The sequence below is a fragment of the Clarias gariepinus genome, chromosome 3 (genome assembly GCF_024256425.1).
Source record: "Clarias gariepinus isolate MV-2021 ecotype Netherlands chromosome 3, CGAR_prim_01v2, whole genome shotgun sequence".
NCBI lineage: Eukaryota > Metazoa > Chordata > Actinopteri > Siluriformes > Clariidae > Clarias > Clarias gariepinus.
Window position 1 is genome coordinate 37,117,568 of NC_071102.1, and position 22,224 is coordinate 37,139,791.

At 42.2% G+C, this 22,224-nt stretch overlaps 1 protein-coding gene across 2 annotated transcripts; it reads right to left on the reverse strand.

The window, feature by feature from the left end:
- Nucleotides 1-539: 539 nt before the first annotated feature.
- si:dkey-89b17.4 (zinc finger protein 646) lies at nt 540-13,269 on the reverse strand. Of its 2 annotated transcripts, XM_053493399.1 has the most exons (6): nt 13,133-13,269; nt 10,689-10,734; nt 8,707-8,807; nt 6,109-8,218; nt 4,476-5,633; nt 540-3,564 (listed from the first exon to the last, which is right to left on the reverse strand). In XM_053493399.1, the coding sequence occupies exons 4-6, from the start codon at nt 8,178-8,180 to the stop codon at nt 2,688-2,690; spliced, it is 4,107 nt and encodes a 1,368-aa protein (XP_053349374.1). In that variant the 5' UTR covers nt 8,181-8,218; nt 8,707-8,807; nt 10,689-10,734; nt 13,133-13,269; the 3' UTR covers nt 540-2,687. The 2 variants fall into 2 exon arrangements, with proteins under 2 accessions (XP_053349374.1, XP_053349373.1); XM_053493398.1 differs by lacking the exons at nt 8,707-8,807; nt 10,689-10,734; nt 13,133-13,269 and having other exon boundaries at nt 6,109-8,700.
- Nucleotides 13,270-22,224: the final 8,955 nt, after the last annotated feature.

Consider the following 22,224-nt stretch of genomic DNA (forward strand, 5'->3'; position numbering starts at 1 on the left):
ATTTATCTTAATGATTTTATTACTTGTAATTCATTGTAAATTGATAAGAGCAAAAGCAACAATCTTTTACCAATTTACATTAATGCAGGATAGTCTATTTAAGTTAAACCTTTGAATGGTATGTAGTCAACAATCCAAGAGAGATGTAAGAAAGTAAAACAACAAGAAAAACAAACTAGACAGAAGAGCAGTGTTTACATTTAGTATTTGGAGAATATCTCTTCTTTCCACCATTTTGTCCTCTTCTATAGAAACTCTTATGCCTCTCAAAAGTCTACTCTTAATAACTTTTACCTTAGGATTTACCTTATCTTTTGCTAAGATTTAATCCTAAATTTAAGGGGAAATTCTAAGAAAATGTCATAATTCTAAGAATTTTCTTAGAATTTCATTACTAGGAGCAACTTTTAGGCTTAGCCTACAGCTTTTAGGTTTTAGGCTTTTAAGCTTTGTAAATACAGGCCCTGATCTGATTATAAATAAGGCAAATCTTGTCCTGCTGTTACGATCTTTCTCTTACACACACACACAGCAAATCATTTTGTTTTCAGCTATTTATTTTCATTACTTGAGAGCGTTAAGGTTATAATCCAAACGAGTTTTCTGTTAGGAAATGAATTATCAAAATGTAGTTTTAAAAAAAGTGTAGTCAGCAGTACATATATATAACGCATGAAAAGAGGGAAACAAAAAGAAAAGGTTAAAACACAAAGTGGAAACCTCTAATCACCTGCAATCTTTCCCATATCAGATCAGATCAGATAAGATCAATGCACCTAGCTCTGTTATAGAGTTCAGTTTCTTTTTTTTCCTTACCTAATTCCAGGTTATAGGAACATATATTTATATGTACACACACACAATTTTAACTGTGCTCTTTTATAAGATCATGGACTCGGTAACACCAGTGTGTCCTGGCATTAAAGGATTAAACGCAGAAAGCAATTAAATAAAAAAAAAATAAAATACTAATAAATAAGGGATAAAAAAAAAATAAAAAAAGGAGAGGAAGGGAAAAAATAAAAGTACAAGTTAGCCCAAATGATTGTAATGTTCACCAAAAAAAAAAAAAAAAAGGGAATACTTTAAAAGTGTGAAACAGAGGCACATCCATGTTTTTTTTTCCCTTGGGGAAACGACTGTCACGAGGACGGAGTAACGATACAGTGACACTCAATCGGGGGAGACACATTATTACAGCTCCCTGTCTATTGTACAAGGGAAAGGGAGTGAGGATTGAGATTTGAGACACAGCCCAATCGCATTCAAAGCATAAAAACCATTAATCACAAGAACAAATGTTCTTTAGGAGTCCCGGCGTCCTCGACTCAAAGAGTCAGTCGCGTATTGAAAGCAAAAACCAAAAAATTAAATAAACAAAAATGTGGAGGAGGGAGATTTCCTAAAAACTATCATAGGGGTTAATATAAATAAAAACGCATACTACAGTGATGTCTTTTTTTTATAAAAAAGTGTTCCTGTAAATAATACAGTCAGAAGTACGATACAATACAAGGTAAAACCAAAATGCCAGTACAAGCCTATCAATATACACGTTTTTGCTTCTTGTTTCTTTAAAACATTTTCTTTTTTTGTATTTTTAATTCTTTCCAAAAAGCACAACCTATCAATTTTCTATACACTAGCTAATTAGGCGCTGCTTTTTAATTTTTTTTCTTTTTAAACAAGGGTTCTTTAAAATTACAACGAGCAACAGAAAGCAAACCGCAATTCCGCCATCTGCAGAATGATGATAATATTTAATAATAGTCATAATTAATAATAAGGTTTGAAGCTCGTCGTCACACACAAGTTAGGAAAAAAAATTTGAACATCTGAAGGGAGAACGAAAAACACACCCTTGAGAGTTCTACACGACATGGCGACTGCGGTCAGTTTTCAAATGTGACCTATAATAATGCGGTCAGATCTAAAACCTACACGTACATCAATCTTACAATGTGTATTTTACACGCGTTTGTTTCACCAGGAAGTCGAGTGTGTGAGTGAAAGCATTTGGGTCATACGGGATGACGGTGGGGTGGGGGAAGGAGGGGATGTTTCGGAGCGTGAAGGTGTGACTACAGTGATGAAAACGTTCTTACTTTTCTTTTAATGAATATTTAAAATCAGGACGTTCGCCGTGATGTCATCAAAAATGGACGCAATGGATCTGTGAAGAAGTTGGTCTTAATTTATGATGTGAACATGAAAGCAAACTCTTTACGCTCGTTATAGACATATGCCGAGGACTTGGCTTTCAAAGTTAATTTTTAAAACAACATTCAATTTAGCCAAAAGATTTTAAACATATTTAATACACTCAGTTAGAACAACATGTATCGTGTGTAATATGCATACGGACGAGTCTGCACTGCTCCCGTGACAGCGATGTGTGTCGATCGGCACATGTCTACACCTGCAGTAAAAGGTTCGGAGCGCACGCTTCAGGCTCGAGTGTAAATTAGGAAAGTTAAAGTCTTCAAGACAGACACATGTGAACACACAAAACAACCTAGCTTTTTCACTTCTGCATGGAAATGAATGGGTTAGTCCTCTAAAACCTAAACAACCTGCTCGTCTGAAAAATAATAGCACCCCTCCTCACAGAAACCTCATCACTGGCAGCACCTCGAGAAACCTTGTCACTATTGAATTTGTTTCAAAAGTTCCTGCCCCCTTCTAGATTATATAAAAGGTCCGGTTGGCATCGATAGGAAATTCGACGTGCCCATGGGGGCGCCGCTGTTATGTGACCAGTGGACTTTTTGGTGATGCCGCAGGTTTGACTTGCTGGAGAATCGTTTGTCGCACTGCTGGCACGAGAATGGTTTTTCCTTGGTGTGGATGCGGCGGTGGCAGACAAGCTGTGTGGAAACGCGGAATGCTTTGCCACAGTCTGAACACTGGTACCGCTTGGGCTCGGTGTGTATGCGTCGGTGGTTTTTGTACGCCATCAGGTTGGAGAACTCTTTCTGACAAGGGCTGCAGTAGTACGTGCCAGACTTGTGGCTGTTTTTGTGGTTGAGCAGCGAGCTAGCGTGGCGGTACCCGCGCCCGCACTGATCGCAAACGTGAGACTTACGGCCCGCATCATTGCGGCTGCGCTGTGGCGGGTTTTGGTGGCAGGCCTGCATCAGGGTCAGGTCGAGCCCGGAACTCCATCCGAGCTCGGAAGTGCCGCCGGAGGAGGAGGAACGTTCCGGAATCTGCTGGTGGGAGTAGTGTGAGGATTTCTGGCCTCGACCGTGATGCATCTGTAGGTGCAATCGGAAGCTGGTCTGGCTTGGGAACGTGCGCTGGCACTGCGTGCATGTGAACTCGCGCTCTTTCTGGTGGAGCCGGCGGTGGTTCTGTAGCTGAGAGAAGACGCGGAAAGCCTTGCCACATTCCGGGCACCGGTGCCGCCGCAACTCCGAATGGATCCGACGGTGATTTTTCAGAGCGAGCAGGTTGGGGTAGGTCTTGAGGCACACGGCGCAGTGATAGATGCCGACGGTGTGTGTGTTCTTATGGTTCAGCAGAGAGCTGGCGTGACGGTATGAACGGCCGCACTGCTCACACCTGTGTAGAAAGAAAAGAGAGGGTCGTAAATATCTTGCCCTGACCTCTGAAAGCTGATTGTATTAGTGTCCTAGATTAATCTGTATGTAAAATAACTTGACAGTGAAAAGCTGACTGGTATGTACAGGTATATGATCTTTAATCCAGCTGCCAAAAATTATTTAACTTGGAGAATTATTTATAGGAGAATTTGATAACTGATAAGATAATTTACAATGCACATATCCTGTGTGTTTTTGTTTAAGTCCTTTCACAGTTTTACTTTTAACACAAATTCTCCATGTGACCTGTGGGATATAAATCTCATTATGAGGATCTGCAAAGAAAAGTTCTTTTTGTAGTGTTAGTAAAACATGCGTTAGTAGGTGTATTTAGTAACAGACTTCCAGAAAGATAGGTGATGTTCTACACACACATAAAAACACACCACATGTATAAAACAGTCTAAGACACTGGGAGGATGACTGGGACCACCACATGTCATTTTATTTACTTATGTCTCAGGAGACACAGATTTTGCTCAAACTGTTTTAGCTCCCACAAGTTAATGAGCTTAAAAAAGAACAGTGCAAACATTGTTTTGAAATTATATCATAAACAGCAAGGCAATATTTACTGTAACACAAGACAAAAAAAAAACTATTCAGTATACAGATTAAAATCAAATCATGGCAGCCTAATAATATTCTAGAGCATTATGCTAGCTGAAAGTAAAGGGGTGGTGGGGGTAACTTATCTGGTCTCCACTAATCATACTGTCCAAACTTCAGAAAAATCCGAATTCCGGCACGCGAATGGTCCCGAGGAAGCCGGATTGGAGATCATATACCTGTAATAGACACGTAGAGACCCGTGTGATCTTTACTAAGTTCACTTCAGAAATCAACGAACAACTAGACGTAAAAACTCACGTGAACCGGCACTCTTCTGCCCCTTCTCTCGAAGTGCTTGAAGTGTCCTTCCTCCTGTACTCGTTGCCTACCTGGTTGTCCCCGCAGCGGTGCCTGGCGAGCCCAGAGCGCCCTTGGAAGCTCTTCCCGCAGGTGGGGCATCCGAACCGGGCGTGTCCTTCCTCATGGACCCTCTGGTGGTTGCGCAGGAACCGAGCCAGTCGGAAGGCTTTCCCGCAGGTGGAGCAGATGTGCCTCTTCTTCTGCGTGTGGATGCGCATGTGGTTGCGCAGCGCCATGTAGTTGGTGTAGGGCTTGTCACAGTAGGAGCAGCTGAAGTTGCCGGTCTTGTGCGTGTTCTTGTGGTTCAGAAGGCTGCTGGCGTGCTTGTACGAACAGCCACAGAGGTCGCAGGAAAAAGGTCGCTCCTCGCGTTCTGGAGATCCCAGGTCACCAGGCTCCATAGTTAAAACGGAGCTGTTGAGGGAGGCTGAGGATGAAGGAAGCTGTGCGCTGCAATTATGCGATGCGAGGTCGGAAGAGGCTCGAAAACACTGACCACATCCGTTGCACTCGTAGCTTGGAGGAGGGGGAGGAGGCATTGGCGGTGGCACACTCGGACCTGGAAGGTCTTTGCAAAGTTGGTTGGCGGTGTGAGTTTCAAGCTGCCTCTGGTTCCTGAACCCGCGTCCACAGTCTTGGCAAGAGTACTTCTTCAGGGCGAAATGCATACGCAAATGGTTCTTCATAGCCAGGCGGTTGGGGTAGGTGGAGTTGCAAACGTTGCAATGGTATTCGCCGATCTTATGTAGATTCTTGTGATTGGCCAGGCTGCCAGCGTGACGGTAGGTGCGGCCGCACTGATCGCAGGCAAAAGGGCGCCGCCCACTTCCGTCGTCCAATTGTTGAGCCCTAGCCCCGGCGTACGGTTTCTTAAAACCTTGCGGTTGTCCGTAATTGGGCATCATCTGGGAAGGGTTCTGCATCTTAGGGTCGCCCATTCTCATCGGCTGCATCTGGGAGGGTCCTCCCTCGTAACGTGATCCGTTGTGCTGGTTCATGTTTTGTACGCGGTGATCCCGAACTCCTGTCTTGGCTCGGTGCTCTTCGTGCAGACGGAGATGGTTGATTAATTGCTTTTGGATCTTAAAGGCTTTTCCACACTCCTCGCACTTGTGCCTGCAACACACAGAAAAGAAGAAAAACACACAAAACCAGAAATAGGTGAGAGGAGAGCCACGAATACAAATATAATTTTTCTATATATACATACAAATATATATATATATCTTTTTAAAGAATACAATAATGGAAGCAGTGCAGCACACAGCATGGATCCATTACTAATACAAAGATGACTACACACAATATCAAATGGGACAGATGTTGTGCAATACACTGTATGTGTGTGTGTGTAAGACGCATGTGTGTGAGAAAGAGAAAGAGAGCGATCAAGTGTGGCCCTCGTCTTTTTTTAATAGAATGGGTTGTACACATTTCTTTAACATTCACAACTGGATTCAAATTGTACTTAGTTTTGTTTCAGTGATGGCCTGGATAATCACGAGTGGGGAGCTCAATACATACACAGTCAAAGTATGCAAAGAGAACTACACAGTTAGAGTATAATAGGGCACATGCAATGCTGGCTAACCTCTTTAAGTCAAAATGAGTCCTCTGGTGGTTCTTGAGGGCCAGCAGGTTGTAGTAGCGTTTTTGGCAGACAAGGCAGCGGAAGACCCCAGTCTTGTGTGATTTCTTGTGGTTCAGAAGTGAACACGGATGCCTGTAACCTCTCCCGCACTGGTCGCACCTATGTGGCCGATCGTCCGTGCCGGACATTTGCCGGTGGCCCACAGCGCTGCTGCTGGTCCCAGCACCACCACTCATCCCTTTAGCTCCGTTCAAGTCTTTGCTCAGCAGTCCGCCTCTCCCCTTGCCTGGGCACAGGTGAGTGATCACGTGATGGCGATCTGCAAAGAACATGCCACAGTCAACGCAAATGTGGTTCCTTCCATCCATTTTGCCATTAGCACTAGAGCTGCCGCCCCCCAAGCCCTGTCCAGAGCCACCTGGTCGAGGAGGTCCGTGGACCAACTGGTGATTAAGGAGGTCGTGTTTTTTACTGAAAGTCTGGCCACATATACTACAAACCAGTAGACTGGCTTGACTACCCTCCTGCCGCCTCCTCCACTCTTGCTCACCTACAGGTGAAAGGGAGGAGGACGAGCCATCACCTTGGTTCATGCCATGGCTGCGTAAGTGGCTACGAAGAGCCCGAAGGCTTGCGTAATGGTTCCCACAGACTGTGCACTGGTAGACTTCATCATCTTTATCTTCGATTCTCTTAGACTGGCCTCGCTGATTTCCCCCATAATGCTCTTGTCCACGGCGATGGCGGTTGCCTTCCTTGAGACTGGAGCTGCTTGCTGGCAAAGAGGTACTGCTCGGACTGTGGAAGCCCATGTTTCCCATGTAACCATTGGACATGCTGCTCTGTTCCGCACATAAACTCCGGTCTGATTGGCGACTGTTCTGAGAGTTGCCTTGAGCTAATGAGCCATCGAATCGGTCATGGAACCCCAGCGAATCAAGGCCGCTGCTATGACCACTGTCAGAAACAAAATGCGCTGCATCACCAAGATTACCAGAAAGGGAGATGGGAGTTGTTGTGCCATTCTCCTGATCCTGAGAATGCACAAAGCCTTGCTGGGAATCTAGGCCTGTCATGGGCTCTGATGAGAGCCAGTCACCTTCTGAGTTCATACCCTGAGAGTTTGGGCGAGATTTGTGACTGCGGAGGTGGCTGTGGAGCGCAGCAAGGTGAGAATACTCCTTACAGCAAATAGTGCACTGGTACTGCCCTGTCTGATGACAACGCTTGTGATTAACAAGACTCCCTGCGTGCCGATAGCTTTTTCCACACTCTTGACACTTGAACCTGCGGTCTGCGTCATCAATTGGCGAGGACTCCTGCTGGGATCTGGACTCCCCGCTGGGCGAGGATACAGATGGCTGGGAGTTGGAGCCCAGTCCATCTGAATTTAGAATAGAGGATCCCACTTGGGCATGTGGTGGGGGATGTGATTCATGGGTTAAGTAGTGCAGTTTGAGACTTTCCACATCGGAATGTCCGGACCCACAGTACGCACATGTATAAATGGGACTGTTGACAGGAGGCCCTAGCATCTGATCGTAACGTTTGTCAGGTAAAGGGGGGAGCGGAAGAGGGTCGCCAAGAGCTGGGGTGTAAGGATTGACTGCCGGTGAACGAACAGTGCTGAGATTGTGTGGGACTATTCCTGGGAAACTACGCGTCAGCCCCAACGACGACGATGCAGCGTTATGTAACAGGACGTGCTCCTGAAAGTCACTCTTACTGGGTAAAGAAACCTGGCACAGGTGGCAAAAGCAGGCTGCCATGTCGTCGTTTTGGGGGGCAGGGGGGCGATGTTCAGACGCCTCGGGCACAAGGCTACCCATGGACATCCCAGGAGGCTTGAACTTGGAATGGGTGCGCTCATGGGCCCCGAGTGCTGCCAGATTGCTGAACTGCTTGTAACACACGGTACACTTGTAAGTGCCTTCCTGATGGGACTTCTTGTGGTTGACCAAGCTGCCGTGGTGCCGGTAGGTCCTGTCACACTGGTCGCACTTGAACGGCCTGTCCCAAGCATCATCGGACCCCGGAGACTTCTGCTTGTCGTGGTCGTGGCCCGCCATCATGCTGCTGCTGCCGCTGCTGTTCAGGTGGCCCCGGTAACCTGTGTCAGAAAGATCTTGTGCTAAGCCATAATCCCTATCTTCATCAACACCATCCTCATTCTCCTCTTCAGCTTGTGCACTAGGAGACAGAGTGTGAATGCGGAGGTGATTCTTCAGGGCTAATGCATTGGGTAGTGTTCTCGTACAGACTGGGCACTGGAATGAACCCAGCTCGTGGGACTTTTTGTGCGACGCCAAGCTACTGGCATGCTTGAAAATTCGTCCACACTGTTCACATTCAAATCTGCCAATCGCTTCTTGTTGATAGTGGGCTTTCATATGCTCCAGAAGGCTAGGTGTACTTGGGCATATCATGTCGCATTCTTTGCAAGGAAAACCCTTGGCACGATTCATATCATGCATAGCCATGATGAGAAATTTGAAATGGAAGGGGAAAATGTCCACATAAAATGATCCTCGAACATAGAAGAAAGGGGGGCAATGTGTGATGCTCAGCTCTCTGCTTCTGTGGTATCAGCCATTTTACCTGGGAGGCAGATTTTTCGCTCCAGTCAGCCTTTCAATTCCACTCGGATCCCGGCGGTTCAGAGAGCGTCTGGACAGATGCGGGGCGCCAGATGGGGGAGACTACGTAGACACAAAAGAAAAAAAGGAGAAGAGACATAAAAAAATTCTAAGGATTTTACCCACATCTACAAGCAGAGGTCTATATGATAAACAAAGAGGCATCTGAAAATTTTCATATTTATTTCCTATTCTTTTATTTTTAGGTCACGAGCAGTTGTCTAAGCATTTCACTGCATATTGTACTGTGTATGTGACTAATAAAATTTTAATTTAAATCTAAAAAAAAAAAACTCTTGTCACTTTTTGGGCTAGACAAATATAGCTCTGACTACCAAGTGTAAAATTACACTGAAAATGTGATAATGTGAAGCCCCTGTAACATGTAACTTTCAGATGATAAACTTGTTTTGGTTTGGTATCTAGTGTTTTAAATCAACTAAAAAAAGCAACACAAATTTTAAATGACTGACATTCCTTATTAAAGAACTTGGACAGCTCACATCTAATTACTGAATAATTTATAAAAGCCTGTAATGAATAGTGAAGGAGATTGGATATTTTGGATGGAAACCCTTCACTGCTTTGTACGAAAAGTCAGTGAAAGTGAGCTGCCTGAGCACTTCCTTTATCTCCCTACATGACTTTAAGGCTTTGTCTGGTTCAGTGTGTGGATGCGAAGTCTGATGGGCGTTAGAAAGTGCACAGTGACACTTGACACCCACTCCGGTCGGCTGCCTGCCAGTGTCTGTTGTACACTGGATCAGATTCCACATTCCAACTTCTGGAGTTCGGGCAGCAGTTTAGACCACCACAACGGTGTATAAGATTTGAGGTTGAATTAAATAAATAATTTAAAAGACAAATCTCATTAGTTGATACACTGGAATTTGTGCTTCTGTAATTTTAGTGGGAAGGAGAGTCCTGCACAATCACTGCCGTTTCCCATGGAGGTGCAACAATGGAACTAAGGGAATTTAAATTTCATTTTCCTGCTAATGCACTTACCTCACATCTAAATCGTAGCACTAGAGTCACTGTGTAGCAAAAATAGCTTCCCCGTTTGTCTAGTTTTCAGAAAATTACCAAAATTTCAAAACTACAGTAGCTTAACCTAAATCCAACAACGTAGATCATACTTTTATCGCGTTTTGCATCTTTAGATGCAAAATATGCTAAAAGAATCCTTTAAACAGTTGTGTGATCTGCCACAGTTGCCACCTGGCACTTTTATAAACAAATTTTGACGTGAAGCGAAAATCTCTGCAACAGACCCTGGTTTTTCTTTCATTTTTCACTTTCAGGTCCTTGCACTTTTATAATGTGTTGCTGGGCAGTGCAGATGTGAAGTGCAGATGTTCTATTCATATCAGGAATGCCAAATTTAACCTGATTTAAGAAACCGTCCTGAACTAAAGCCATCCTGCGGAGGAGACCTGTGTGATCACATACACAGTGTATTATGGTAATGCCACACGTTCTGTGTCCATCTGGATTCTTTGCTCCACTGAGTGTGTTAAAGCGCGCACACACACACATAGAAATGCCAGATGGGTCCAGAGTCACAAAACGATCATGTTACATTACACTGTAATTTGTCTGTGAGAACTGGGGTGTGGGTGTGTGTGTATATATATATATATATGTATATATAGTGGTCATATATACATAAGAGAGAGAAAAGGTGGATGTGCAGACTTTATTTCTAGGTCACTGGGTGTTTTAATACATTTATTCATGGGTGAATTCTGTTGGGTACATAATACTTTTTTTTTCTCAACCTGTAGTTCATAGGCATGTACAAGTACATAAATATTTACACTCACACTCTCTCTCTCACACACACACACACACACACACACACACACACACACACACACACACACACACACACACACACAGACAGACTGAGGCTTGCGTCTGATGGCAGATTGGTCAGTGTACCTGAGAATGAGGTCCTTTTGGCTGTCCTTACGCTGCAGTGAAACATCTGTAAAGAGAACATGGTGCAGTGAATATTGCAGCGTGTGTAACTGGAAATTAGCTCTGTGTGTAATTTAAAACTTAACACCAAGTTCTAAATTATAACTAAATTATAACTACCACACAAACAGTGACTGATCATTACAATACATACATGTCAATTGTGTAAAACAATAATAATAATAATAAAAAAAAACAGAATCCTTATTTGTCTAAAACCATACACTCTGATGCATGTTTTACTGTAACTTAAACTAATTTATTGTCTGATATTAGTTGTGTTCCACTGTGAGTCACAGGGGGAAATCAGAACTTTAACTTTTCCACATCACCTAACAAGTGTTTATAGTAACATCTGGATTTAACAGTGTGTGTGTGTGCGCACGCGCATATAAATGTTTACATTAACACAAACTCAAAAAATCCTCTCTCTGTTCTTATTTTAAGAATTTGTTTTAAAATCTGCGCTGTCAGGAAATGCATGCATGATGTTCTTTAGTTTCAGTCCCCTTCTGAACTGTGTAATGTGACAGGACGAGGTGCTGACAGGCCCGTCCCGACACACAGCGAGCAGACGCCCACGGGCCCGACCTCTCTCTTGCCTGTGAGAACACAGCACAATGAGGCTTCAGAGCTGCGGACTGAAAGATTCCGCGACTACTAGTTAAACCTAAATCCTGAAGTATATTCAGGAAGAAAAAGACAAAAAGAGAGAGACCTCTCACCTGTAGCCTCTAAGAACATATAAAAAATTTAGAAGACTTTGATTTGCATACTGCAGCTTCTTACACCTCTGTAAAATGACCTAATCATGGTCAGGGCGAGTTATATACAGCTGGTTTACAGATCAAATGATCTGTAAACCAGAGAAGTATGTGTGATGTTGAGTTGTCTCATCACGGTATTGTTGGTATGATCGCAATGGTACGCTTTATATACACAAAGAGTAGATAGTAGAGAGATTAACCTAAAGAGTGTACAGTTTACCATTACGCATGACGAGTTAACACTCGCAGGTTGGTTTGTTTAAGCTTGTGAAAAACGTGCTTTAACTGTTAAAAAATTATTTTAAAAAAGATTAGCAATGAAATGTATTAGGAACAGTGAATTGATGCTGTTTGGGCTGAGAGCCTGGAGACGGGATCAAGAACAAATTTAGAATCATAAATGCAATTTTATAAACAGAAACAGCGGCGTGTGCAAAAAATAAAAATAATAATATAGTGTGGTGATCACGGGACATATTTTTCTTGTTTTTTTTGTGCCATTGGTATGAAATTTACAAATTTTGGTCATATGTAACCCAACTTATTTAAAAAAAAAAAAAATATATATATATATATATATATATATATATATATATATATAAAAATATATAAAACAATTGACAGAGAGGAACAGACGGATGATTCGCACCCGCTCAGGTGTGACCTTGGTCCCTACACTAACCCAAACTGCAGCGATTTTACAAGAATATAAAACAGCCCGCGGGCCGCGTCCCAAACCGCGCGCGCTTACACCGCATCTCGGTGTTAATAACGCGCACTACCTGCCGTCTCCATGGTGACCCGCGCGCCTGGATCCGTACTTTACTCCCATCCTGTATAGGGCTGTAGCGCGCGGATTGGGACAGAGCCCGTCTTATTTTTTTCCCCCATTTTCCCCCCTGAGAGACTCCGGGCAGCGGCAAAAGGCCGAAATACGCCGAATGCAAATGTGCATTAAATAACATGTCCCTGTATTATTATATACCATGTAAATAAGGTTACTAAACATGACTTATAATTATAAAAAAATTAAATATGGAATAACAACCTAAATCTGAGTTATTTTCCCGCGGATTCCTTCTTTTTTACCCACAAAAAAACATTAGCTAGCTCGGCTAAGTTAGCTTAACCAGACGAGTTGTTTAAAATATATATTTACTAATAAATTGCACATACATGCTTAAAGTGTCACTTGGATGTTTCTAATGTCTGTTAGTTAGCTCAGGCCCGCGCCCGGAGCGCTAGTTAGCTAGCTGGCTTTGTGGGTGTAGTTAGCATCGCGCTAACCAGCTAACCCCAGGTAGCATAGTTAGTTAGCAGGCTAACACCCCCGCTATGCTAAGTGCACAGAAAGAAAAAAATCTACACCGCGACAGAAAATGTCGCTTCAATAATAATACTACCAGGTTTACCAACACTAAACCTGATGTAAGTGTATTTATGTATTATAATTATTTATATAGTTCAGGTAAATCTGGTCAGCTAACCTGGCTAAGCTGCGCTAACTAGCTAGTTAGCTGTAGCTTTGAATCAACACAAAGATCCGCGGCGGTGTGTGAGAGAGAGAGAGGGAGAGAGAGAGAGAGCCGTTATCTTTCCATTGTTTTAAATAAAATAATAAACTGAACCCAGACTCACCCGAACCGAACTGCTGCGTGCTAATGTGCGCGCGCTCACTCCCTCGCCATATTTTTCCCTCTCCCGCCTCAGTAAAAGCGCTCGCGCGACGCTGCCGTATCTCTCCCCTCAACTCGACACACTTCCTGCAGGCTTCAATGGATTCTCAAGCGCCTTGGTTCGTTTATTTTTTTAACGTACCCGTATTCGGGTTCATCCCGCCCTTCCGCGCTTATGACGTTTCTCTCATGCTGCTCAAGGATTGGTTCGAGTTGCGTGCTCGCGCTTAGCGCGCAAATCAGAGCGCGGCTTTCGGTTCGTGACGTGGCGCGCGCCGGGAGGCGGGATTTTTTTCCCCCCACGGAGTACGGGTGGGGAAAAACAAAACTGAGAGGCGGATAGATGGATGGATGGATGGAGGCGAGCTACGGACTCGCTGCTGCACCGCGTCACTCTGTAAACACTTCATCCGACCTCCGCGAAACTGGCCCTGTTTACTCTGTGCAGATATTTAAAGCTTGTGTTTAACTCAGATCTCAGTTTTTGTTGCGAAGCAGAGTTAATGAAGCCGTGGAGCCCGAAGGCCAGCAGCATCACTGAGCAATCCTCCATCATGGAGCTCACTCTCACACTCTTACTCTCCCACTTGAATACTCACGCCTGTCTTACCCCTGCTTTAATAAACCAAATTAGGTGTTTAATCATGTAAAAGCATGTTACTCAAAAGTCTAAACTAAGCCCTGGCACTGGAGACTTCTTAAGCAATAACAGCTTGTTATGCATGTTACTCAGAAGTCTAAACTAAGCCCTGGCACTGGAGACTCCTTACATGCATGTCACATATACATCTCCGTACAAACATCTCTTTGCATCTGTTTGTAGGTTAATCTGTACACACCCTTTGTTTTGCATGTGCGTGGATCCAGCAGCAAAGCATTGTGTTCTGCATTGTCCCCGCATAGTCATTTGACTTTTAAACCGTTACCGTACAGTACACACTGCATATGTGTGTGTGTGTGTGTGTGTGTGTTCAGGGTTTGCATGTTATCCTGCATGGTTTACTCTGAATGTTTCCACATTTGTCGCATGGATTTAATGTGTCTGCTGGACATGAATTAAAATTAATTTTCTCTCTCTCTCTCTCTCTCTCTCTCTCTCTCACACACACACACACACACACACACACACACACACACACACACACACACATTACACACACACTGTGCATAACTTTTAAATGAATAAAGCAAGCAATGGTATAACCATGGACAGGTGTATCAATGTATATGAAGATGCTCTGAACAGAAATTCTATCTATCCATTCATATAAATATTGTATATACTGTATATAAGACAATTATGACATTAAAACAATTAATCCGGAGAGGACTATCTGGTTAATGACATCTTCATTCTTAGAACAGCAGTGTGACAGCGGGATTATATAAGTGTTTCATGATAATTCATGAAAACATTAATTAATAGTGATTATTACATTCTGGTGTTTATAATAATTACTAACCGATCCTTAATTACATGCATACTCACTCATTCTCTATACCACTTATCCTGTACAAGGGCTGGAATCTATAGAATCTCAATGATCATAGGGCACGAGGTGGGGTATGCCCTGGAAAGAGTGGCAATCCATCGCAGGGCACACAAGCACACACACTACAGGGGATTTGGAAACGCCAATTAGCCGAAACTTTCCTGAAGAAAACTCACACACCTACATGTACAGCTATGGTGCATACACTCCTATGGTGTGTTATAGAGCTATACACCATTTAGATGTGCATTTAAGAAGGCACTCTACTGAAATGAACAACACTAAAAGCTTTACTCTGCACTGATCACTTTAGTATTGTTGTGATCTAGACTGTCTGTGATGGAATGACATGGCATTGGTTCAACAAGGAGATGTTTCATTTTCATCTCATCATTTCTGTAACAGTTCCAAATTTTGTTCCACTTTCTGCTGTCTGCGTTCCTCTGCTTCCTCTTACTCATCAGAGTCAGGATCAGAAGCTGGATTATTGCCAAAAGGGCTTTCACATGCAAGAAGTTGGTCTGGGGAATCGTGTGTGATTTGTAAAATACACATTGGAACAAGAACGCGCTGCAAAAGAAAGTTTTATATATGGTTAATATAACAAATAAATTAATTGTTCACTTCATTAGGTACATCTTGCTAGTACTGGGTTGGACCTCTTTTGCCTTTAGAACTGCCTTCATTATTTATTGCACAGATTCAACAAGTCATCGCTGCAGACTACTGTATGTTGGCTGCACGTTCATGTGCTGTTCATGAGCCTACTGTATGTTGGCTGCGACTCTCTCATTTCACCATATCTCATAGGTGGTCTACTAAATTGACATCTGTTGACTGAATTGAGATCTGGTGAGATGGTCAAGCTGCCCAGGGAGCGAGCCCCCATTGACCTGTAAGGTTTAAACATTACATGCACCTACATGATACATCACATTACTGCACAATTCTGCACTATCTCAGTCTGCCTGTTTTTGCACACTGGAAAATCTTCTATTCTTAATTTCTTTTACTAGTATTCCAGTTCATTAGCAGTTCAGTTAGTTCATTTAGTAACTATACACACTAATTAGTAACATCACCTGTTTTGATAACAGGTAGAGCTATAATCCATGGCATATACATGCATACCTGTACATATATATGCACACTCACCTGCTTTATTAGCTACACCTGTTTAACTGCTTGCTTACGCAAATATCTAATCAGCCAAACACATGGCAGCAGCTTAGTGCATTTAGGCACATAGATGTGGTCAAGATAAATGGAATGGAGAAGAAACGTGTTTTAAGTAACTCTGACCATCTGGTTGTTGCTGCCAGATGGGCTGGTCTGAGTATTTCCCAAACTGCTGATCTACTGGGATTTTCTCACACTACAGTACCATCTCTAGGGTTTACAGATAATGGTATCGAACAAAAAAATACCCAGCGAGGGCAGTTCTCTGGGTGAAAATGCCCTGTTGATGCCAGAGGTCAGAGGAGAATGGCCAGACTGGGTAAAGCTGACAGAAAGAAGCATCTTTGAACACACAACCTTGTGTTCAGGAACCTTGAAGCAGATGTGCTACAGCAGCAGAAGACCACACCAGGCACCGTTCCTGTCAGCTAAGAACAGGAAACTGAGACAACAGGTCATACCAAAATCGGCAACAAAAGATCTAAAATATATCGCCTGATCTGATAAGTCTCAATTTCTGCTGCGACATTTGGATGGTATGGTCAGAATGTGGCACAAAGTATATAAAAGCATGAATCCATTGAATCCAAAGCATAAAATGAATATGACAAAATGAATAAAAAATCAATACAACCCAAATGAGGATGGGTTCTCTGTTGAGTCTGGTGCCTCTCAAGGTTTCGTCCTATTCTCAGGGAGTTTTTCCTTGCCACTATCGCCCTTGGCTTGCTCATCAGGGACAATCTAATCATTATAATCCATACACAATTTTACTTGCTTCTTCACATTTCCATAATTTACTTTTAATTTTGTGAAGCTGTTTTGAGACAATGACCATTGTTAAAAGTTCTATATATAACTAAAATTAAATTGAAATGAGCTAATCAGCCTTTCAATCCCGCCTTACTTCAGCCACAATTATGGCCTATAGGGTTGTGACTTGCCAGATGATCGCATTTCAATGTGGTCAACAGCAACCACACACTGATCAAATTAGACTATTATGAAAAGAGAAATTAAGTTTACTTCTAAAGCAAAGTCTGCATTTTATTCATAAAACTACATTCTTTTCGGGTGAGGAGAAAAGTTTTTGCTTTTTTTTTTGTAATGCACTGACTTTGTGTCACAAATTCAAAGAAAGATCGCAAGTGTATTGCCTGAATACTTATATCAGACCCTTCGCACATGTGGTCCAGAGATCTATTCAATTCAATTCAATTCAATTTATTTATATAGCGCTTTTAACAATGGTCATTGTCTCAAAGCAGCTTCACAAAAAAAAAAATTAAAGAATTTTTTTTTTTTTTTTAGAAAAGAAAAGAAAAGAAAATATTTGGAAGTGTGTATGTGTGAGAAAAATGTGTCTAGATAATAATGAAATGAATGAAAGATGAATGAAATGTCTCTGATGAGCAAGCCAAGGGTGACGGCGACAGTGGCAAGGAAAAACTCCCTGAGATGGCAATAGGAAGAAACCTTGAGAGGAACCAGACTCAACAGGGAACCCATCCTCATCTGGGTGATAACAGATAGAAATAACATCATGTGTGTTGTGCAGGTAAAAGTTCAATATAACAGAAGTTGTGTAGATTCAGTTCAGCAGTAGGTGCAGAGGGCAGATGGGGTCTGGATCACTGGCAGCACAGGAGCAGGATGGTAGCTCCAGCCATCATAAAGCAGAATCCAGCTGGAGCAGGTCCTTCTCAAGATGCCTTAGAAACCTCGCAGGGTTGGCCTTTGTCTACTAAAGCTGGCACAATCTCCAGATGCCTCGGGATGGGTAGAAAAATACAGAAAAGATGGAGAGAATTAGCGTAGTTGCCATTCAGGATAGGTGTACTGGAGTATGAGGTTATGGGATGAGTTACGCGTATGCCAGATTAAAGAGATGCGTCTTGAGTCTACTTTTGAATTGGGAAACCGTGTCTGCTCCCCGAACAGTGTCTGGAAGGCTATTCCAAAGCTTTGGAGCCAAATATGAAAATGCCCTGCCCCCTTTTGTAGATTTTAAAATTCTGGGAATTACCACAAGTCTGGAGTTTTGTGATCTTAAGGGACATGGTGGATTATAGCGTATCAAAAGACTGGTTAGGTATGTGGGAGCTAAACCATTTAAAGCCTTGTATGTAAGTAGTACTATTTTGTAATTAATTCTAAATTGAACAGGTAGCCAGTGCAGGGATGATAATATAGGTGTTATATGATCATATTTTCTGGATCTAGTGAGAACCCTGGCGGCTGCATTTTGGACTAACTGTAGCTTGTTTATTGAGGATGCAGGACAACCACCTAGTAATGCATTACAATAGTCCAGTCTGGAGGTCATGAATGCATGAACTAGCTTTTTTGCATCAGATACGGATAGGATACTCCTAAGTTTGGCAATATTTCTAAGATGGAAAAAGGCTGTTTTTGTGATATTGGAAATAATCTGATTAAAGATCTGATTAATCCAAAATCAGCAGGAAGATTTGGGTTGGTACTAGATTAAAAGATTTTTTTTCTTTAATCAGGACATCAGTGTCACTTTCATACTGTTCTTTGCACAAATATACTTGTAGTTTTACACTTTGTTACCCTGTGTCTACTGACTATATGTAAGATATACTGTACAGCGTGTAATCATATTTTTAACTGGTCTCTGCGTTACGGTCTCTAATGCTGATGGGTATTTAGAATTTACTTTGGGATCAATGAAGTATCTACCTACCTACCTACCTACCTACCTACCTATCTATCTGTCCGTCCGTCCGTCCGTCCGTCCGTCCGTCCGTCCGTCCGTCCATCTATCTATCTGAAAAAGCAAGCTTCTATTAAAAATAAAGAATAAAGTCCGGGGGCAAAAAGACACAGAGTAAAACTGAAAAAAAGAATAACCCATGAAGAAGAGGGTTAAAGCTGACCTCTGGGACATCTGCTCTTTTAGCCATAAAATCATTTAAAGAAAATTAGCTTTAAGGTTCTCAAATCTTTAAAGTTATCTTTCTTACCGAGTTCACTGGCAAACAACCTGAAGTAAAATGTTTAAAATATTATAGAATATTACAATATTATTTTATGTTAAATAGTACCATGTATATGTGTAGTGGCATTGTCAAGGTTAATTTATGACCCTTTTTACATTTTTTTTTAATTAACATGCAAGGAGTAAAATTTGATGGCACTGTTGTTTAGTGGTTAGCACTGATGTTGAACCCCTGATCTGTGTGCATAGAAATGCCAGGTTCTCCCCATAACTGGTGGGTTTTCTCTGAGAATTCTGGCTAACCCCCACAATCCAAAAACAGGCAGATTAGGCTAATTGTTTTTTTAAATTGCCTGTAGCGTCTTTTTGTGTGTGTCTGTGGATTGGCACTCTGTCCAGAGTGCACCCCGTCTCATGCCTTAAGTCTCCTGGGATAGGCTCCAGGCCTATTCAGTTAATATGGTATACTGAAGTATAACTACAAGCATTTCATACATTTTCAAAGGCTCTTATTGACAATTACATAACGTTTATGCAAAGAGTAAATTTTTTGCAATGGTGACTCTTCTTTTTCAAAACCTGTGCAATTGGCCCTAGCATGCTGTTAGTCAACTTCTGGGACACATCCTGACCGATGGCAGCCCATTTTTGCATAATTAGGGCTCAAGCTCTATGACATCAGCAGTCGGCCTGGATGATTGCTGATTTCATAGTGCTTGGGCCCTAATTATGTGAACATTATACTTTATACTAACTTGTGTCATATGCATGTCATAGGCTCAAATAACAGGGGGTCAGATATTTTGGGGCAATTTGCAAAATGGACATTTATGACATCAACTCTATTAATAATACACACACACTCTACACATCCTACACACACATATCCCCCCGCCCCCCCCCCCCCCCACACACACACACACACACTACACATCCTACACAAATGATGACCGGCACCTGGGTTTAAATAAGGGCTTTTTAGAGGTTTCAGCAAGCTCAAAAGCCACACATGAGGTGTGGAGCACCAGAGTGGCCTTTTCTTTTTGTAAGTCTTAACATGCTTAAAGAACACACAGTTTGTGTGCCAGGTGGCGATGGCACAGGTGCTTGGGCCCGCTCATTATTGCTTGCAATTATAGTTAATACTTGGAGTTTGTCCACCCACCTCTTGAGGATTGACCACAAGATCTGGGCAGTTTCTATATAAATTTGTATATTTTGTTTCCTGAGCCAACTAGTTATCACTTTTACCTTATGGCAAGGTGCTCCATCATGCTGGAAAAGACATTGTTCATCCCCAAATTGTTCTTGCATGGTTGGGAGAAGTTGCTCCCTGAGAATGTTATTAGAAAAAAATGTGAGTGAACCCACTCCCTTGGCTGAGAAGCACCCTCACACTGAACTGATGGTAGTGCTCACCTTTATACAATTCAAGAAGGACAGCAAAAGCCACTTCTTTAAAAAAAAAAAAAAACAGGGACAGACTGATATTCTGCAAAAGGTACAATGGGCTGCTGAAGACTGGGGTGAAGTAATTTTATCTGATGAATACCCTTTCCAATTGTTTGTGGAAAAAAAGCTTGCCCGAGGAAAAAAAGGTGAGCGGTACGATCAGTCTTATGTCATGCCAACAGTAAAGCATCCTGACACCATTCATGTGTGGCGGTGCTTCTCAGCCAAAAAAGATAAGAAGCATGAAAGGTTTGGATGCAAGAAATTGATTATGCAAGAAAGGGCAGTCATCAGTCAGGACATGGCCCAGAAGTCAGCATGCCAGGATGAATTGCAGAGGTCTTGAAAAGAAGCATCTAAACAATGCTTGTAATTATACTTCAGTATACCATAGTAACATGACAAGTTATCTAAAATCAGGTAAAAAAATACAAAATGTGTGTAAATCTTAAACATTTTGGACACAGCTTTTCATTAAAATGTGTAAGGTGCTGACAGAGGTTTTATACATTGTGTGGAAGCTGTGAGGAAAGACAGCTTGTGTTTGAAACGTTACTATGTAAGACAGTGAGGGGATAAATGTTTATTTATTAGTTTTGAACTTCAGTTGTCAATCTGGCCTGTGTTTAGACTGAATGCAGCTCGAACTCTGCGAAACAAAGCAACGCGAGCGTCATCATCCGCCATTTCCACAACCACAACTTCCGGTTTCTCTACCGTAAGTAAGCGAAGAAACGGCGAGTCGACATTTGCCTGATTGTAGACCTAATATTGAAGTAGAGTACAAAACTACACTTCCCATAAACCTCAACTGTCCATCATGGATAACGAAATGCTGGCTAATTAGTGTAACTCACTTACAGCAGCTTTAATGACGGAAGCTTTAAACACTTTTGTTATTTAGCTAGTCATATACAAGCAAATCCGCGAGCGTGTAGCACGAGCAGCCAGAGCACCCGGATGAAAGGGCGGAGCTTCATTAGTTCAGTAATGCCTGATGACGCGGCTGCTAAAATGGCCAATAAAACATCATTAGCTGAATTTATGGGCATAAAACATAAAAATTTGCCATATTATTATACGCAAGTCACTCCAGCAACGAATATCCAGGTGCATAAAACAATCCCACGCCATTAACAGTTCACTTCCGGTGCGAGTGATAATGCAGCGCTCAAGGCAAAATGGCGGCCGCATTTTTTTCACACACAGCACTGCAGCCATTAGCATCTTAACTTTTACAAAACATACATTTTCTATATTTATCGGTCTCACTGAAATCTGTCAGTTTTAATAAGCTGACAGTTTGTTCAGATTTGTCTACTCTTTCTCTCTAGTTTTTGATTTTGTGACTTATAAGAATGTAAAAAAAAAAAAAAAAAACCTGGACAGGAGTGTATATAAAAAAGTCTACACACCTGTTAAAATGCCAGGTTTTTGGTTTGTTCAATTAGATCTTGAAAGTGACCTATAACCTGTATAATTCAAATATGATTACAGCTGCAACCAACGACTTTTAAAGGGGACATACCAATACCCCTATGACATAATTTTAGAATTTTAGGTTTAGACCTCCAAAGATCCCCTGGTGTCAGAAAAATTGCAGGATATCACTTAATGTTGCACAAAGTCAGTAACCACATTTTAATTTTAGCATAAGTTTGAGGCATTGTCACATTGTCATTGCTGACACCAGATCACATAGGCCTGGTTTGTTAGTGATCGTATAAATCCCTGAGAAGGAGGAGGAGAAGTACACGCCATTCAGGGGTCCTAATGCCAGCACATTCCTGCCTGTCCTTCACACACTCTGATGACATACGGCTGATGTCATAGTGCTTGGGCCTTGGTATCTAAAATAATGTGGTTGCATAAGCAAAACTGCCACCTCTCACGCAATCACTCATCTTCATTCATCTTCCCAGTTTTTCTTGCTGCCCTCATACTGTACATTCTCTTTGTTTCACA

Excerpts from the sequence above, each read along its gene's own strand:
- si:dkey-89b17.4 (XM_053493398.1), bottom strand. The coding sequence starts at position 8,588 with ATGGCTATGCATGATATGAATCGTGCCAAGGGTTTTCCTTGCAAAGAA. Across the intron at positions 5,634-6,108 it reads ACTCATTTTGACTTAAAGAG|GCACAAGTGCGAGGAGTGTG; the intron begins GTTAGCCAGCAT and ends TGTGTGTTGCAG. Across the intron at positions 3,565-4,475 it reads GCAGAAGAGTGCCGGTTCAC|GTGTGAGCAGTGCGGCCGTT; the intron begins GTGAGTTTTTAC and ends CTTTCTACACAG.